Source organism: Nycticebus coucang, chromosome 12, assembly GCF_027406575.1.
Source record: "Nycticebus coucang isolate mNycCou1 chromosome 12, mNycCou1.pri, whole genome shotgun sequence".
Classification (NCBI taxonomy): Eukaryota; Metazoa; Chordata; class Mammalia; order Primates; family Lorisidae; genus Nycticebus; species Nycticebus coucang.
Window position 1 is genome coordinate 87072710 of NC_069791.1, and position 18646 is coordinate 87091355.

Sequence of the window (18646 nt, forward strand, 5' to 3'; positions counted from 1 at the left end):
TCTCAGTTTAGATTGTTTGGCATTTCCTAAAATAAAGGGAAACCAAGTCAGTATAAAGGTAAAAATATTAGAAAACATTTTAGTTCATTTACTTCAAAATGCTGGGGAAGACAGCCTGATGTGATATACTGAGAACATATCACCTAAGGGAGAGTCCTGCTGAAAAGGTTTACCTGAACCTAATCATACAGAAACAACCAAATACTAACTATAGAGTCTGCAAAAATGACAAGTCTGGACTATTCTTTTTGAGACAGTCTCACCACGTTGCCCTTGGTAGAGTGCTGTGGCGTCACAGCTCACAGCAACCTCAAACTCTTGGGCTCAAGCGATTCTCTTGCCTCAGCCTCCCAAGTAGCTGGGACTATAGGCGGCCACCAAAATGCCCAGCCATTTTTTGTTGCAGTTGTCATTATTGTTCAACTGGCCAGGGCTGGGCTCAAACCTGGCCACTTTAGTGTATGTGGCTGGTGCTCTAACCAATGTACTACGGGAGCCGAGCCTACACCATTCTAAAATGTCTCATTGTTGACAACAATGTGGTTAGGGTGCCAGCCACATGCACCAGGGCTGGTGGGTTCAAACTCAGCTAGAGCCTACTAAACAACAACAACAAAAATAGCGGGACATTGTGGCAGGCACCTGTAGTCCCAGCCACTTGGAAGGCTGAAGCAGGAGAATCTCTTTAAGTCCAAGAGTTTGAGGTTGCTGTGAGCTGTTATGCCAAGGCACTCTACCAAGGGCAACATAGTGAGACTCTGTCTCAAAAAAATAAAATAAATGCCATTGCCACAAAAGGGGCAGAAAAGGATAGGAAAATGTTTCTGCTGCAAAGAAACTTCAGAGACAAGTAAATGCAACCCTGAATTAAGAAACTAAGTGAAAGAACAACCATATCTTAAAAAAAAGTATCAAGACAACCGGGGAAATTTGAATATAAACTGAAGAGTATTGTTAACTTCCCAAGTATGATCATTTGATGGTTGTTATGTAGGATACCCTTAATCTCAGCAAGATGCATATCACCATGTTTGGGGGTGAAGTGCTGAGATAAAATAATGTAACAGACTATTAATAATCAGTACATAGGCTCAGAGCATGGTGGTGCAGCTAGTGTGCCAGCCACATACACCAGAGATGGCGGGTTCGTACCCAGCCCGGGCCTGCCAAACAACAATGACAACTACAACCAAAAAAATAGCTAGGCGTTGTGACGGGCACCTGTAGTCCCAGCTACTTGAGAGTCTGAGGCAAGAGAATCACTTAAGCCCAAGAGTTTGAGGTTGGTGTGAGCTGTGATGCCACATGCCACAGCACTCTACAGAGGGTGACAAAGTGATACACTATCTCAAAAAAAAAAAAAAAAGTTGTTTTTTTTTTTTTTTTTTTGGTTCAGACAGTCTCACTCTGTCACCCTGGGTAGAATGCAGAGGCATCATAGCTCACAGCAACCTCAAACTCTTAGGCTTAAGAGACCCTCTTGCCTCAGCCTCCCAGGTAGCTGAGACTACAGGCATGCACCACCATGCTCGGCATGATTTTTTTTAATTTTTTTAATAGGACACAGACTTTTTTCTATTTTGAATGAGAGATTTGCCATAAGTCAGCCTGAAACAAATACATGTAACACGTACCATTTAGTCTTTCCAATTGTGGGCAATACTTCTCAGGTTGTCATACAAGAGAACTATAAAAGACTTTTAAATTTTTCCAATTTATACTTTCAGACATATTTCAGATGCCAAAAATCAAAAGAGGTTACAGAATGGTGTTCTTTTTATGTTTATATTCAAATTTTCCAGAGAGTTGTTACACATCTTTAAATTAAACTTACAGTTTGTGATTCATTCCTTCTATCAAATGTTTTACCATAGTTGCCAAAATAAGCAAGAAAGAAGCCTACTAATATAAATCTGCTGATCTGCAAAGCAACAGAAAAGCTTAGCAAAATCAAAAGATGATTTTTTTCCTGTAGATAAAAGTTGATGAACTACAAGAGTAGGGCCCACCTTAGCTAGGGAATCTAATGCCTGCTCTAGTTTTTTCGGATGTAGTACTGACCCAAGCAAAAGTGTCTCAGACAAAAGTGTCCCAGTTTGGATGCAACATGTAATATCTTCAACAACTTTTGTTATATGATCAACAGTTGATTTAGGGGAGAAAAATCAACACAACATAAAGTATGTTTAACTTCTACTTTTGACAATTATTGGCTATGTCACAGCAAACTTATCACTAGAATGGGCATAAAACATATCGAGACAATTGCACTTATTCTTTCTGAAAGAAAAGAGAAACAAAATTGATATTTTATCTATTATGTAATATAAACTAAAATACTGCACGGTGGGAAGAACACTAGAGTTGGCCTGTTTAAATCTTAGCTGTTACTTGTTAGAGAACATAACCTTGAGTAAATTATTGGAGCTATCTCCACTGTAGCTTTCTCATTGGAAACATCAAAGAGAAAGAAAGACTGCTGGCTGATCTCTAAGGTCATGATCTAGCTCAAATATATTCAAAGATTCTGTGACTTTGGCCTTCAAAATATATTTTTTTAATTAAACCAATTGAGTTGTACTAAAGGTTTTAAAAAAAAAAAAAAAAACTGAAAATGTAACTTAACATCTTTTCTCCCCAAACTCCTATTTTTGCTTTGACTTCTGTTTAGAGGTTGGGTCAAACTCCCATTCACCCAAAATGTAGATCCCTAAGTATTTTCACTCCCCCAACTAATACATTGCCAAATCCCAAGTTCTGGTTACTCAGTATTTCATACTTTGATCTCTTCTACCACCACTTTAATTCAGATCTTCTTTACCTATTGCCTAGTTGTTTCTCCTGAATATACTGGATCACTAATCCCAAATTAGAAGATTATTCTAACACATCAGTACCCTACCCAAGAGCAGACAATAGCTCCCCATACCTAAAGATTTATGCACGAACTCCTCAACTTGACATTCAAGAATCTCCACATGCCGGGTGCAGTGGAGGCCTAAAATCTCAGCACTTGAGAGGCCCAGGCGGGTGAATTGCCTGAGCTCATTGAGACCAGACTGAGTCAGAGCAAGACCCTCCCTCTAAAAATAGCCAGGCATTGTAGCAGGCACCTGTAGTCCCAGCTACTTGGGAGACTGAGAACTGTGATGCCACAGCACTCTACCAAGGGCAGTGAAGTGAGACTGTGTCTCCAAAAAAAAAAAAAAAACCTTCACATTTGGCCACAACCAATTTGCCTTATATGATGATAATCCTACCATTATTATATCAAAATTCCTTATGATTTCAGGATTTTTAGTTCTGCTAATGCTCTTAAAATGACCCTCTCTTCTCTCTGCCTTTCAAAATTGACTCCTTTCTTTGAAGTTCAGTGGTGATCACCCTCATCTACACTTTAGCTCCCTCTTTTGAATGCCTATAATACAACAATTTTAATGGCCAACAGTGACTCTTTTGTTTTTTTTTTTTTTTTGAGACAGAGTCTCGCTTTGTACCCTCAGTAGAGTACAAAGTAGAGTGCCATAGCATCATAGCTCAATGGCAACCTCCAACTCATGAGCCACCATGCCCTGCCTCCCACCGTGACTTAATGATAGTTTAGCTGGCCAGACACAGTGGTTGAAGCCTGTAATCCTAGCTCTTTGGGAGGCCAAGGCCAGTGGGTTGCTTGAGCTCTGGAGTTCAAGACCAGCTTGAGCAAGAGTGAGACCCCATTTCTGCTAAAAACAAAAAAACTAAGGCTCAGCGCCTGTGGCTCAAGCTGCTAAGGCGCCAGCCACATACACCTGAGCTGGCAGGTTCGAATCCAGCCCAGGCCCGCCAAACAACAATGACGGCTGCAACCAAAAAACAGCCGGGCGTTGTGGTGGGTGCCTATAGTCCCAGCTACTTGGGAGGCGGAGGCAGGAGAATCGCTTGAGCCCAGGAGTTGGAGGTTGCTGTGAGCAGTGATGCCACAGCACTCTACCTGGGGTGACAGCTTGAGGCTCAGTCTAAAAAAAAACTAGCTGGGTGTGGTGGCAAATGCCTGTAGTCCCAGCTACTTGGGAGGCGGAGGCAGGAGAATCGCTTGAGCCCAGGAGTTGGAGGTTGCTGTGAGCAGTGATGCCACAGCACTCTACCTGGGGTGACAGCTTGAGGCTCAGTCTAAAAAAAAAAAAAAAAAACTAGCTGGGTGTGGTGGCAAATGCCTGTAGTCCCAGCTACTTGGGAGGCTGGGCAAAAGGATCATATGAAGGACGCCATGGCACTCTACCCATGGTGACAAACAAACAAAAAAAAAAGGTTAGTTATGATAGTAAACTAAATTTATCCCTTTGCCAATTTTAACTAGCACTGGCTACCAGGCCACTATACTGTTTTGAGGAGAATTTGCACCTTAGCAGAGGAAAAGGAGAATGGCAACATGTCTGATGTTCAGAGACCAGAGCTTCCAAATAGGGCACCCACGTAACAGGCTGTGGGCTTCTATGGTATTAAAAGATGACGGGCAGGGCCTGTGGCTCAGTGAGTAGGGTGCTGGCCCCATATACCAAGGGTGGAAGGTTCAAACCCAGCCCCAGCCAAACTGCAACAAAAAAATAGCCAGGCGCTGTGGTGGGCGCCTGTAGTCCGAGCTACTCAAGAGGCTGAAGCAAGAGAATCGCCTAAGCCCAGGAGTTGGAGGTTTCTGTGAGCTGTGTGACGCCACGGCACTCTACCAAGGGCAACACAGTGAAACTGTCTCTTAAAAAAAAAAAAAAAAAATTTAAAAGATGCGAAAATTAATTAATTAATTAACTTAAAAGTTTGGGGGTTTCGCATTAAATTTCCAAATGAAGATTTATAACAGCATTTCTCAACCAGAGTCAATTTTTCCCCACCCTTGGGGATATTTGACAATATCTAGAAACATTTTCCATTGTCAAAACTGGGCAAGGAACGTTACTGCAGATGCTGTACATCCTATTTAACCCAAAGTACAGCCCTCACAATAATAAATTATCTCATCTAAAACATCAACAGTGCCCAGGCTGAGAAACTGTTCTAGATATACTGAATGCATCTGTGGGTTCCACCTCCCAAAATAAATTTCCAAATTTTTCAAAAAAAAAAAAAAAAAAAACACAAAAACCATGCCTCAGGGCAGTGCCTGTGGTTCAGTGAGTAGGACGCCGGCCCCACACACCAAGGGTGGCGGGTTCAAACCCGCCCCGGCCAAATTTCAACAAAAAATAGCCGGGCATTATGGCGGGTGCCTATGGTCCCAGCTACTCGGAAGGCTGAGGCAAGAAAATCGCCTAAGCCCAAGAGCTGGAGGTTGCTGTGAGCTGTGACACCATGGCAAAAAACAAATAAATAAATAAATGTCTCTAATAAGAGACAATATAGTTCAAATCCTGTCAGCATTTCCAATTATCAGTAGTAGGCCTCCTGCAAGTTACTTAATCTCTTTATGCCTCAAATTTTCTAATAATAGTACCTACCTCACAGAGTTTTTTCAAGGATCAGATGAGTCCATGTGAAGTCTTTGGAGAAGTGTGTCAGGCAGAAAGTAAGCAATCAATAAACTTAGCTACTTATTCTTCTTCTTCCCATTGGGTCCCACATTTGAAATATCAAAAATGCTCAACAAATATTTACTCAATGAGTACAATGCCTTGACTTCCTGCAGAAAACACTAATGGGTAAAGATAGATATATTCTTGTCTGAGAAAAAGGAAGCATAGAGCTAGAGATGGAGCTGAAAGCCTTTGCCCACCTAATTACATCTCTCCTTCCTTTTAACCTATAAGAAACATTCCCCTCTCACTGGATCCTTAGTACACACTGCCTTACTATCTCCTTGATATTTGATTCTCCTTTTCATACCTTCTAACCAGGTGAAGATGCTCAAACACTTAAACAGAATGCTATCTTCTTCTGACCCTACATCACCTACCTATTACAGTTATTTATGCACTTACTGTAGTCTTCCTACTAGATTGTATGGGCCCTCTGTGGACATGGACGGCACTTCACTCCTTTTTACATAACTAGGGGCCTAACAGACCTTAGCAAGTGGGTGACCCAAGTCTTCATTTTATAGATTAGGCACAGAGAGGCTAAGTGACTTGCCAAAAGTCAAGGTCAGATTGTAAGTGGCAGAGCTGGAATTCAACCTCCAATACTTAGCCAATACACAGACCGTATTAACATGAAAATTATACTTGTGGTACAGATAATTTTTAAGTAAATCCAGAACACTTTCATAGGAATTATACTGGTGTAGTTATCAGACAAAACAAAAATGAAAGGAGAAATCAACCCAAACCCCAAGTTCCATTCTGCTGCTAAATCACACCTTAAGAACGCAGCCTCTTTAATGGTTCTGTATCTTAACATTTCTTTAATTGCCTCTGACAACCAAACTTATTTCAATGTACAGTGAACAGTTATTTAGTCCATAATGTCAGGATTAATTTCCTTTAAATGAGTCTCTAAGTACAACAGAAAATTCCTACTGGGTAAACCAGTGATGCCCATCTTCACCAACTGAACACAATTTGGAATGATTTTATGTGGTGAAAAATATTCGGATGACTTGAATTATGAGTGCCAATAACCACGAAAATAAACCTAAAATTTATAATCAAGAGCAAATTGCATTAAGACCTGAATAGAAGAAATTTAATTCTCTCCAAACGGGGGAGTAGAGGGGAAAGCTGTTCATTAATTTGGTTAAGTGGTTAAGTTTTTCTGAGTGTCCAAATGTGATGCAAAAGAAAAAGGTGAATAAGAAAGAAGAAGACAAGTGACAGAAATGAATGTGAAAGAAGCTAAATACAGCGCAATTCCCTGATGCTTAAGCGATTACAGCTCAATAAAGCTAAAGATTTCCATAAAGGAATCCAGTAAAAAAAAACAAAAAAGCAAACAAAACACAGTTGCCATTGCAGAAGTACTCAGGCCCAATAGGAATGATAATCATTTGCTGGGAACAGATTTTAAATAATTTTACCAGCTGATAAAAAGAGCACACACTGAACGTAGACACAAATGTAGTTTCAAAGGAAAACAAAACGCAGCTTATGCTTGGTAAAGTTCAAGGGCAAAACTGTTTCCAATGCAACAGAATCCGCCTGACTACAATGTGTTAAAAAAAAAAATGCGAACACATAGTATCTTTTAATAAAGGCAACAATTTGAGCTACAAAGTAATAACGGGGAAGCCAAAACAGTTTGACAGCCCGCCACAAGGGCCGCCTCAATCATGAGTCACACAATGCCTGCAATCATTTACAATAGTAATTAATGCACAAGTCCCCTAATTAAATTCTAAAAGGGTGAGAATGTTTTAACTAAGTTTACAAGAATTGCTTTTCGCTTTATTTTAAGAAACACACGCGTAATTACGCATCTCCCTGCAATCGCTCCAACCAATATTCCCTCAGGTCTCTTCTCCCAAACGTCTCATCTCTGCGTGCGAAAGAAAATGACACGGGGGAACTTCTAAACCGAGAAAGGGCGAACCGGAGTGAAAATATACCATTATAACGGGGCGGGAAACGGAAGCTCGCCCATCTTACCTGCCAAGATTTCTTTCTACGTCTTTGGTAGCTTTAGCTTCCAATTCTCTGAAACAGAAAACAAAAACAAAAACAAAAACGAGATGCGCGTGAAAACCGAGCTGCTGCGGCAGAGGCTCGCGCAGGGGCCGGATGGGGGAGGGGAGGGCGGCCTCGGGGAGGGGGACTCACAAAGCTGCGGGGCTGCAGCCCAGACTGCGGTCAGGCAGCGCGGGCGCAGCGCAGACCCCGCCCGGCCCCGGCGGCGCGGCGCGGACCAGCTCCTCGGAGCCGCCCGGCCGGTCTCCACGGCGGCGCAGCCCGCGCCCTCCCGCCGAGGCCCGAGGTCTCAGGGACGCCCGGCGCCGCCGCCGCGGTTACGGGCCCTGCGGCAGCGCCCAAGGCACCTCCTGCCGGGAGGGAGGCCCCCGCTCCGCTCACCTCATGTGTGTAAAGTGCACGAGCAAGTGGGGCGCGGCGAAGGAGGCTCGCGAGCCTCAAGCCCTCCGCAGCGCCGCGGGGAGAGGCCCGAGCCGCTGCACCAGCGCCATTTTCTACACCGACCCGCCGCCGCCGCCGCCACCGCCACCGCCGCCACCGCCGCCGCCGCAGGCCCCAGACCGGAAGTGAATGGCCCACTCCGCAACCCCTTCCGGGGGCGACACGGCCACCAGCCCCAAGATGGAGGCCCTAGCTACTCTGCCCACAGCCCGGGCAGGTCGGTGGCCACCCCCCGGGTTCCGCGCGCGCCCCCCGGCCGGAGCTCCCTGGAGTTCCCAGATGCCGAGGCGCCCCGCGGAGCGGCTGGGGGGCCTGCCGAGCTCAGCCTTTTTCGCCGAGGGTGGCTCCGGCCGGACCAGAGTCCTTCCCTCCGCCTCCTCCTTTGCTGCGACACAAGTTTCCTTCCCCGCCGCCCGCTCTTCGGCCCCTCCCCCACCGAGAAACGCCGCGGGGGGGTCATCGCCTAAACCCCAAATTCTGCCTCCGCCAGCCTTAGCCTGACCAGCCAGCGCGGCCTTTACATTCGGGCTCTTCTAATTGTTTTTAACCTTGTGTCAAGTAACCTCTTTGCTTCTGTTTCCTTAGGTAAACAATGCGTACCTCAAAGTAGGCTGTGAGATTTAAAAGCGATTTCTCTTCGCCGAATTTTTCAGACCCTTTGACGCAGCAATTCCGATTTCACGAATTTCTGTTCAGGAAATAATCCTGGCTATCTACAAAATATTTCACTATTAAGATATCAAGTCGCAACATAGATGGTGGTGACGAATTGTAAACGGATGAACTATCCAACATCGCAATGTGGCTTTAAAAACTGAACTACTGGCATGTATTAGGATACTGTAAAAATGATGGAGGTGGAATACCAGCATGAGGGAAAGGGTTGCAGTAGAATAAGCGAAAGCAGGTTCCACAAAAAGAAACTCTCTGTAGACAGATGCGTGTAAAGTAAAAATACATATACTTAACTAGATACAGTAAGGTACATGCATACCTACAGGTAGATACAGCAGTGTGTGTGTGTGTAGATACAGTAAGATGCATATATTCACGTGTGTTCTTTTTATCTTACAAAGCCACGCTTTTTCCGTCCAAAGATCGTCCCTCCTCTGTGCTTAAAATCTATTCTAGTTTACTTTGTAAGAAACCTTAACCCTGTGGATCTTCCCATTTTCTTTTTCTAAGTCCTTCAACTGGTTTTATAACATGCTTGAATGTATCCCATTATCAACAAACAAAACTTTCTTGGGCCAGTTCCGATCATTCTCTGAGACAGAATAAGTTAACGAATGAATAAATGAACAGAAACGAAGTTGTAGAGTATGTCCACCAAGAAGTTAACTGATAATATTAGAAGACTGGCTGTTTGGGCGGCACCTGTGGCTCAGTGACTAGGGCGCCGCCCCCATACACCGAGGGTGGCTGGTTCAAACCTGGCCCCCGCCAAACTGCAACAAAAAATAGCCGGACGTTGTGGCGGGCGTCTGTAGTCCCAGCTACTTGGGAGGCTGAGGCAAGAGAATCACCTAAGCCTAAGAGCTGGAGGTTGCTGTGAGCTATGACGCCACAGCACTACTGAGGGTGACAAAGTGAAACTCTGTCTCTAAAAAACTCTCTTTTTCTTTCTTTCTATATGTCTGTCTCCCCTTCCTTCCCTCTCTTATTTTTATTTATTTATTTACTTTTTAAGCAATGAGCACTGTAATCCCAGCACTTTGGGAGGCCGAAGTGGGTGGATTGCCTGAGCTCAGGAGTTCAAGACCAGCCAGAGCTAGAGCCAGACCCCATCTCTAAAAATAACCAGGTTTTGTGGCACACCCATAGTCCCAGCTACTCAGGAGGCTGAGGCAAGAGAATCACTTGAACCCGAGAGTTAGAGGTTGCTGTGAGGTATGATGCCAGGGCACTCTACCAAGGGTGACAAAGTGAGACTGTCTCAAAAAAAAAAAAAAAAAGCAATGAGCATATAAAAAAAAAATTTAGGCCAGTCCAAAGCAGGGGGGGCAGTAGTCAGTCTAAATGGTCTTTTTACAAAAGGGATTTACAAAATGTTAACATAGGGGGCACTGAATAAATGCTAGTGACTTGCGTTTTCCCATCATCCCTGAGGTACATTCACTTATATCCATATTTGTTTTTCTTTCATGATCCTATCTACTTAAAATGTTTAAAATTATGCAATTTTCTCAGGAGTTTAAAAATATAGACATATGTGTATGGCACATTATGCTTTCATACCAGCTTTATGAATAGTTTTTCACAACAGCATAAGGCAATGAAAACAGTAATATTTACTAACATTGGCACAGCTGTTAAGATTAGCTGATTTTTTTTTTTTTATTAGACTTTCTTTGAACAACTCAGTTGTTCTCAATTGGGGCAATTTTGTCCCTACTCTCACCACTGCGGACATTTAGCAACATCTGGTTTTTGCTTGTCACACTGTGCACTACAAGTACCTAGCAGGTAGTAGCCAGGGATTTAACTAAACATCCTGCAGCCCCCACAACATGAGTATCTGAACTAAAATGCCAATAAGACCAAGGTTGAAGAATTCTGTAACTAATTTCCAACTCCAGAGAAGCTAAGATGATGTGACTTCTTGTTTCTTTTTTCTTTTTTTGAGACAGAGTCTCAAGCTGTCGCCCTGGGTAGAGTGCTGTGGCATCATAGCTCATAGCAACCTCCAATTTGGGCTCAAGTGATCCTCCTGTCTCAGTTTTTCTATTTTTAGTAGAGATGGGAGTCTCGCTTTTGCTCAGGCTGGTCTCGAACTCGTGAGCTCCAGCAATCACCTGCCTTGGCCTCCCAGAGTGCTAGGAGTACAGGCATGAGCCACCACACACAGCCAATATGATTTCTTGAAAGTCTGTCTAGAGTGGTTTGACATGTCCCCATATGTGTCCTAGATCACAATATAGAATGCACTGTATGCCAATCACTTTAAAAAATATGTATGTATTTATTTATTTATGACAAAGTCTGACTCTGTTGCCCTGGGTAGAGTACTATGGCATCATCATAGCTCACAGAAAACTCAAACTCCTGGGCTCAAACAATCCTCTTGCCTCAGCCTCCCAAGTAGCTGGGACTACGGGTACCTGCCACAACGCCCAGCTATTTTTAGAGACGGGGTCTTGATTTGACTCAGGCTGGTCTCAAACCTATGAGCTCAGGTGATCCACCTGCCACAGCCTCCCAAGTACTGGAGTATAGGCGTGAGCCACTGCGCCCAGCCAGGCGGATTATTTTAAAAGGCAAACTATGAGGTATGCAACTACAAACTATGGCATGTGCACAGAAGGAACCAAATATTGTTCTAAGAAAGTGTAAAACAAAGAAACACAACATAGATTGCATTCAAAGAAGCTTTCTTTGAAAATGTGAAGCTTTACCTGAGAACTGAAAGATGATAGGCAGTCAAGCCAGGATGTGGGGAATGGTAGAAGAAGGGTCTCAGGTTGGAGGTTTTTACATTTGTGGGTCATGATTGTAGATGAAAACAGGTTTCATATTGTATTTGGCTTTAAATCTTCTGGAGCCATAATTTTTATTTTACTAGCATACTCCATTAGGAAAAACCAGAAACAAGGTCCTACATAGAGAAATGGAGGCCACACAAACTTAAGTTTAAATAAGACCTTTTCTCCATTTGTCTTTGTTCCTTTGGTTCCTGAGGTTCCGAGAGCATAAATATTCCTCAAGCCTTCTCCCTTATCATACTGAGAAGATAATGACTAAGCTTACTACTTTGGAAAGTACGGACTTAAAAGGATTTCCCTCCCCTCTGGAGGCTTTACCAAATGCTATTGTGAGATATACCACATATATGCATATTTTAGGCAAGGCTCATATACAATAATGTATAAATGGAAAGCAAAGACATGAACAAGGATAAGATGTTTTCCTGGAGAGAATGTATTTATCTTACTTACCTAAAATGGAATTGGTACACAATATATGGCACCCAAGCCCTATTCTAAGTGCTTTACAGATATTAATTAATCATAATTTGTTTTCACACTACCCTATGAGGTAGGAATGTTATCCTCAGTTTGCATATGATAGTAATTAACTTGCCCAAAGTCACATACATAGTAAACAGCAACAAAACAAGTGATATAGCTCTAGCCTGGTGCAGTGGCTCACACCCGTAATCCTAGCACTCTGGGAGTCCCAGGTTGGTGGATTGCTTGAGCTCAGGAGTTTGAGACCAGCCTCAGCAAGATCAAGACCCGTCCCTACTAAAAACAGAAAAATTAGCTGGGTGTCCTGGTGGGCACTACTTGGGAGGCTGAGGCAAGAGGATGGCTTGACCCCAGGAGTTTGAGGTTGCTATGAACTATGATGACACCATGGCACTCTACCCAGGGTGACAGAGTGAGACTCTGTCTCAAAAAAACAAGTTGATTTAGTTCCAGAGCCATGTCACTAACCACCTCATGGTATGTAGATCTTTTTTCCTCAACTATATTAGGTCCTGCAGCTTTTTTTTTTTTTTGAGACAGTCTCAACCTGTCACCCTGAGTGGAGTGTCATGGCATCATAGCTCACAGCAACCTCCAACTCAGGCTCAAGTGATCATCTTGCCTCAGTTTTTCTATTTTTAGTAGAGACGGGGTCTTGCTTTTCCTCAAGCTGGTCTCAAACTCGTGAGCTCAAGCTATCCACGCACCTCAGCCTCCCAGAATCCTCCTAGGATTACATGCATGAGCTACCTTGCCTGGCCCATCCTGCACCTTTTGATAAGAAATATTCTGTAATACCACCCCTTACTACTTCAAAATAATAATCACAGTTAATAAAATCTAGCTAAGACTTAATTTCAAAATGCATAAAGAATGACTTATTTCTGATATAAAGAAGAAATAAAAGTATAATAAAATAAAAAGTCACTATGTAAATGCTTGGGAATGGTCTTCACTAGAAGACTCAGTGGAGTAGGCAGGTGCTGGCACTTGTGTGTAGTGTCACTACTATAAATTCAGACTGACACAGCAGTGTTGAATCAATTACTCACACACCAAGAACTATAGTTATGTTGGAGACATAATTTTTCTTGGAAAGGAGAACAACTCTCAGTCAAGTTCTGAACAAAAGGAAAACAATTCTCCCTCAATTTATGTGGTAATTGTATTACTGAAAATTTGGGGGTAATTAAAATGAAAAAATAAGGAGTTTGGTCCTCAGATAATTATACACATGCCTTTCATTTATGCAAATGTCCAATGAGAGAGAGAATTCCCCCATTCTGTGGGACTATCTCCATCCGCCATCCATGGCTCCTATGCACTGAACCTTAATAGCACTCATCTTCCTTTATTGTGTCAACCCAAAACACTTCAATCATTTTCCCAAACCCTCTGAAGAGCAAAGGTGAAATATTAACTTTTTTTTTTTGAGACAGAGCTTCAAGCTGTCGCCCTGGGTAGAGTGCTGTGGCACCACAGCTCACAGCGACCTCCAACTCCTGGGCTCAAGCGATTCTCCTGCCTCTGCCTTCTAAGTAGCTGGGACTCCTGCTGCAGGCTCCTGCCACAACGCCCGACTATTTTTTGGTTGCAGCTGCCATTGTTGTCTGGCGGGCCTGGGCTGGATTTGCAGCTCAGGTGTATGTGTCTGGCACCTTAGCCGCTTGAGCCACAGGCACTGAGCCTGAAGTATTATCTTATTAGGAACCATTGCTATAGAATGAGAAAATAGTCCAGGAATGAGACCTGAAGAAATCCGATACTCTAATAAAGAAACCAGGAAGGCAGGAAGGAAAATAGCCTAAGTGTTGCGTATTGGGGTCAAGTGATGATACCACCTAGGTTTTTTGGGCTGACATGTCAAAATTTAGCCTCCCTATTCCTCTCACCACCCCATCACCATCACATGCAAAAATCACCCCACAAATCACTAAGCTCCCCCAGCCAGAAACCAAAGTTAGTTTTGACTCTCCCACCTCCCTCACCTGATGCATCAGCAGGTTATTTTGTCTCTGACCTGCTCTTTTAGTCTTCCCTCCGTCTGTTTCTCTACTGCCAACCTCCAGTATATGTTGAAAACTCCACAGATTCCCTCTTTATTTATCCTGTTATTTTGTCGTGGGTTTTTTTTTTTTTTTTTGGTAGAGACAGAGTCTCACTGTACCGCTCTCGGTAGAGTGCAGTAGAGTGCCGTGGTGTCACACGGCTCACAGCAACCTCTAACTCCTGGGCTTAAGTGATTCTCTTGCCTCAGCCTCCCATGCAGCTGGGACTACAGGCACCTGCCACAACGCCTGGCTATTTTTTTTGTTGTTGTTGTTGTTGTTGTTGCAGTTTTGGCCGGGGCTGGGTTTGAACCCGCCACCCACGGCATATGGGGCCGGCGCCCTACTCACTGAGCCACAGGCGCCGCCCTGTGGTATCATTTTTATACAATAAAATTTACACATTTAAATCAGAAAATGTGATGCATTTGTACAGATAAATATATGCCTGAAGCCACTATCAGAATCAATACATAGAACACCACTTCCATCACCCTGGAAAATTCCTTTATACCCATCTTCAGTCACTCATCTGCCCCCCCCCCACACACACACACACACATCTGCCACCAAGAAACCACTTTTCTGATGTACATTTCCACAAATCAGTACTATCTGTTCTAGAATCTCATGTAATTGAAGCCATACTGTAAATGCCCCTTTTCTTCTGGCTTATCTTGCTGAACATGCTTGTGAGGGTCATTCCTATTATTGAGTGTATCAAGTTCATCCCTTTTTATGGCTGAGAAGCTTTCCACTGAATGGATATACCACAGCTTTTTTACCTGTCCTCCTGTTGGTTGACACTTGGGTTGTTTCCCATTTAGGGCTATCATGAATAAAGCTGCTATGGACATTCTTGCACAAGGCTTTTCTCTCTTTTGTGAACAGTAGACATACATTTTTATTTCTTTTGGACAAATACCTAGGAATTTAGCTACTGGATCACAGAATAAGGGTACTTTTTTTTTTTTCCAGTTTTTGGCTGGGGCTGGGTTTGAACACTCTATATGGGGCCGGTGCCCTACTCTTTTGAGCCACAGGTGCTGCCCAGGATAAGGGTACTTTTAACTATAGAAGAAACTATACCATGTTTCTAAAATGGTTATACCCAGTTCTGTTGTCAACTGCCTGAAGAGCTCTGGTTGCTCTACCTCCTCACCAGTGTGACACGGGTTCACTCTTAGCCTGTCATAACTATTCTCCATTCTCCATAGTGGTTTTTCTTTCTCTCTCTCTCTCTCTCTCTTTTTTTTTAGACAGAGCCTCAAGCTGTCACCCTGGGTAGAGTGCCTGTGGCATCACAGTTCACAGTAACCTCCAATTCCTGGGCTCAAGCGATTCTCCTGCCTCAGCCTCCCAAGTAGCTGGGACTACAGGCACCTGCCACAATGCCCAGCTTTTTTTTGGTTGCAGCCATCATTCTTGTTTGGCGGGCCTGGGCTGGATTCTAACCCGCCAGCTCAGGTGTATGTGCCTGGTGCCTTAGCCGCTTGAGCCACAGGCGCTGAGCCTTCTCTCTCTCTCTTGATACCCTTGGTAGTGTTCTGTGGCATCATAGCTCATAGCAACCTCAAAGTCCTGGGCTCAAACAATCCTCTTGCCTCAGCCTCCTGAGTAGCTGGGACTATAGGCACCCATCACAATGCCTGGTTATTTTTAGAGACAGGGGTCTCACTCTTGCTCAGGCTGCTGTCAAACTCCTGAGCTCAAGCAATCTATCCACCTTGGCCTCTTGGCCTCCCAAAATGCTAGGATTACAGGCATGAGCCACTGCACCCAGCCCCTAGTGGTTTTTCTTAAAATGAAACCTTGATCATCTATCTTTTTTTTTTTTTTTTTTTTTGCAGTTTTTGGCCGGGGCTGGGTTTGAATCCACCACTTCCAGCATATGGGGCTGGTGCCTTACTCCTTTGAGCCACAGGGCCACCCTGATCATCTATCTTACTCGCCACCTTAAAATAATTGAAAGGCTTTCGGGGGCTCTTGATTTCAAGCCTATTATCTTTAAAATGGTCTATAATGGCAGGGTGATATGGCTCATCCTTGCAATTCTAGCACTCTGTGAAGACAAGGTGGAAGGATCACTTGAGCTCAGGAGTTTGAGTTTATGTGTGTGTGTGTGTGTGTGTATACTTTTTTTGTGACAGAAGTTTCACTCTGTTGGCCCAGGGTAGAGTACCATGGTATTATAGCTCACAGAAACCTCAAACTCCTGGGCTCAAGTGATCCTCTTGCCTCAGCTTCTGCAGTAGCTGGGACTATAGACATGGCACCATGAGGCCTGGTAAATTTTTCTGTTTTTAGTAGGGACAGGGTCTCACTAAAGGAGCCATGGATGGTGGATGGACAGGGTCTCAAACTCCTGAGCTCAGGGATCCTCCCAACTCAGCCTCCCAGACTGCTATAGGTGTGAGCCATGGCACCAGGCCAATCTGTGATTTCTTGATTCTTTGTAAGCTCCGGGGTAGTAGGAACTGTGGCTGTTCATCACTATTTCTCTACACCCAGGACAATGCCTAATACATTTCAGGTACTTGATACGATTTAATAAATGAAGGAATAATTTTACCACACTTTGCTTATCCCCTTCTATACAAATATCCACATCACCACCAAAGTGTTCTTTCTACCAGCTTAATCTGATCAGGTCCTGCTGCTACTGAAATCTCCTGAATGGCTATTTCTATAGAAACGATCTGAAACACCTTGCAGAGCATAAAAGACTCTTCAAGAATTCTCGCTACCTAACCTGCGCTTTTTCTTAGGATTCCTATATTTTGTTCCACTGATACTGGATTATTGTTAGTTTATTGTGTTGTTCAAAGCCTGTATGACTTGCTATTTCCTCTGAAAGTAAGACTTCTCCTATTGTGTCTACCTAGCAAACTCCTACTTCAAAGTCCAGTTCAAATGCTGCCTCTTTTGATAAGCCTTTCCTGAGATTCTCCAGATCTCCCAAGAATATCAATGGGAGTCAAATACCAATTTTAACTTAGACATCATTCTTGTCCCCTCCTACACAGGTGGAAACCCAGCTCTCTGAAAAGAAAGTGTTGAGATTTTAGGGCTGGAATCCCACATGCTCTCATGAGATAACTCATTTTGTACAGACATTGATGGTATGTAGGGCCCCTGAGAGAGGGACTTGCCTGTTGTATCAAGTGTTATATTCCCTAGTACTTACTGAAATGCCTGAGAGGTATTAAACATTGAATTAATATTTGCTTTTCTTTCTGAAGAGAAAGGAAGAAAGAATTAGTATTTGTTGAATGATAAAGAATGAATGTTGTCTTTATTTCAAGCCTTTCTATAAAGAGTGTCACTCTTGGGCGGCGCCTGTGGCTCAGTGAATAGGGCGCCGGCCCCATATGCCGAGGGTGGCGGGTTCAAACCCAGCCCCGGCCAAACTGCAACCAAAAAATAGCCGGGCATTGTGGCGGGCGCCTGTAGTCCCAGCTACTCCGGAGGCTGAGGCAAGAGAATCGCTTCAGCCTAGGAGTTGGAGGTTGCTGTGAGCCGTGTGACACCACAGCACTCTACCCGAGGGCGGTACAGTGAGACTCTGTCTCTACAAAAAAAAAAAAAAAGAGTGTCACTCTTTCTATAAAGAGTGTTAGTGGCACTCATGACTGTCAGTAAGGATTTGGTCTCTGGGATCTCCTGGGTTTTGCTTTATCTTGCAAATAACATTGCAATCTATCCATAATGATCTGGATTGCCACAAGCTACACCTGGCACCTTCATTGTTTCCTTGAGGATAAAGTGGGTCTTTCTACCTCTTACTAATTCCCTCCAATATTGATTGCTAGAATAATCATCTGTTGCTTCTCTACTTTTTATAAGTGCATCCTGCATTTCCTTAGAAGCTACTGCCTTGCACTTTCAGTCCATGGATTTTGGTGGAGAAATGCTACATTGAGCATTCTTCTTATTATTTTTTGAGACAGAGTCTCACTGTGTTGCCCTCCGTACAGTGTTGTGGTGTCATAGCTCACAGCAACCACAAACTTTTGGGCTCAAGCGATCCTCTTGCCTCAGCCTCCCAAGTAGCTGGGACTACAGGTGCCCACCACAAGGCCCAGCTGTTTTTGTTGTTGTTGTTGTTGTCATTGTTATTCAAGAATTCTTGCTGTGAGCTGTGATGCCATAGCACTCTACCCAGGGCGACAAAATGAGACTCTGTCTTAAAAAAAAAAAAAATCATTAAAAATAAGAATGCCCAAGCCTGGGCTGGGTTGGAACCTGCTAGCCCCGGTATATGTGGCCAGCATCCTAGCCACTGAGCTATAGGTGCCAAGCCTGAGCATTCTTTTTTTTGTGTGATTTTTGGCAGGGGCTGGGTTTGAACCTGCCACCTCCGGCATATGGGACCGGCACCCTACTCCTTGAGCCACAGGTGCCGCCCAAGCCTGAGCATTCTTATTTTTAGTGATTGTTTTTTTTTTTTTTTTTTGCAGTTTTTGGCCGGGGCCAGGTTTGAACCTGCCACCTCCAGTATATGGGGCTGGCACCCTACTCCTTTGAGCCATAGCTGCCCATGATTTTTTTTTAAGACAGAGTCTCACTTTGTCACCATGGGTAGAGTGTCATGGCATCA

At 43.8% G+C, this 18646-nt stretch overlaps 1 protein-coding gene across 9 annotated transcripts in view; it reads right to left on the reverse strand.

The window, feature by feature from the left end:
* Positions 1–18646, reverse strand: part of TNRC6A (trinucleotide repeat containing adaptor 6A) — a 140874-nt gene that overhangs the window by 108926 nt on the left and 13302 nt on the right. For 3 of the 9 annotated variants that reach the window (XM_053558080.1, XM_053558076.1, XM_053558075.1), the window contains exons 1-2: positions 7971–13111; positions 7551–7598 (exon numbers count right to left, since the gene is read on the reverse strand). The exons of 1 other annotated variant lie outside the window; for it this stretch is intronic. In XM_053558080.1, coding sequence (XP_053414055.1) covers positions 7551–7598; positions 7971–7975 — 53 coding nt within the window. In that variant the 5' untranslated portion in view covers positions 7976–13111. Of the gene's footprint in view, positions 1–7550; positions 7599–7970; positions 13118–18646 lie in introns of those variants that run through there. 5 more of the 9 variants (XM_053558081.1, XM_053558079.1, XR_008373496.1 and 2 more) reach the window with 4 other exon arrangements.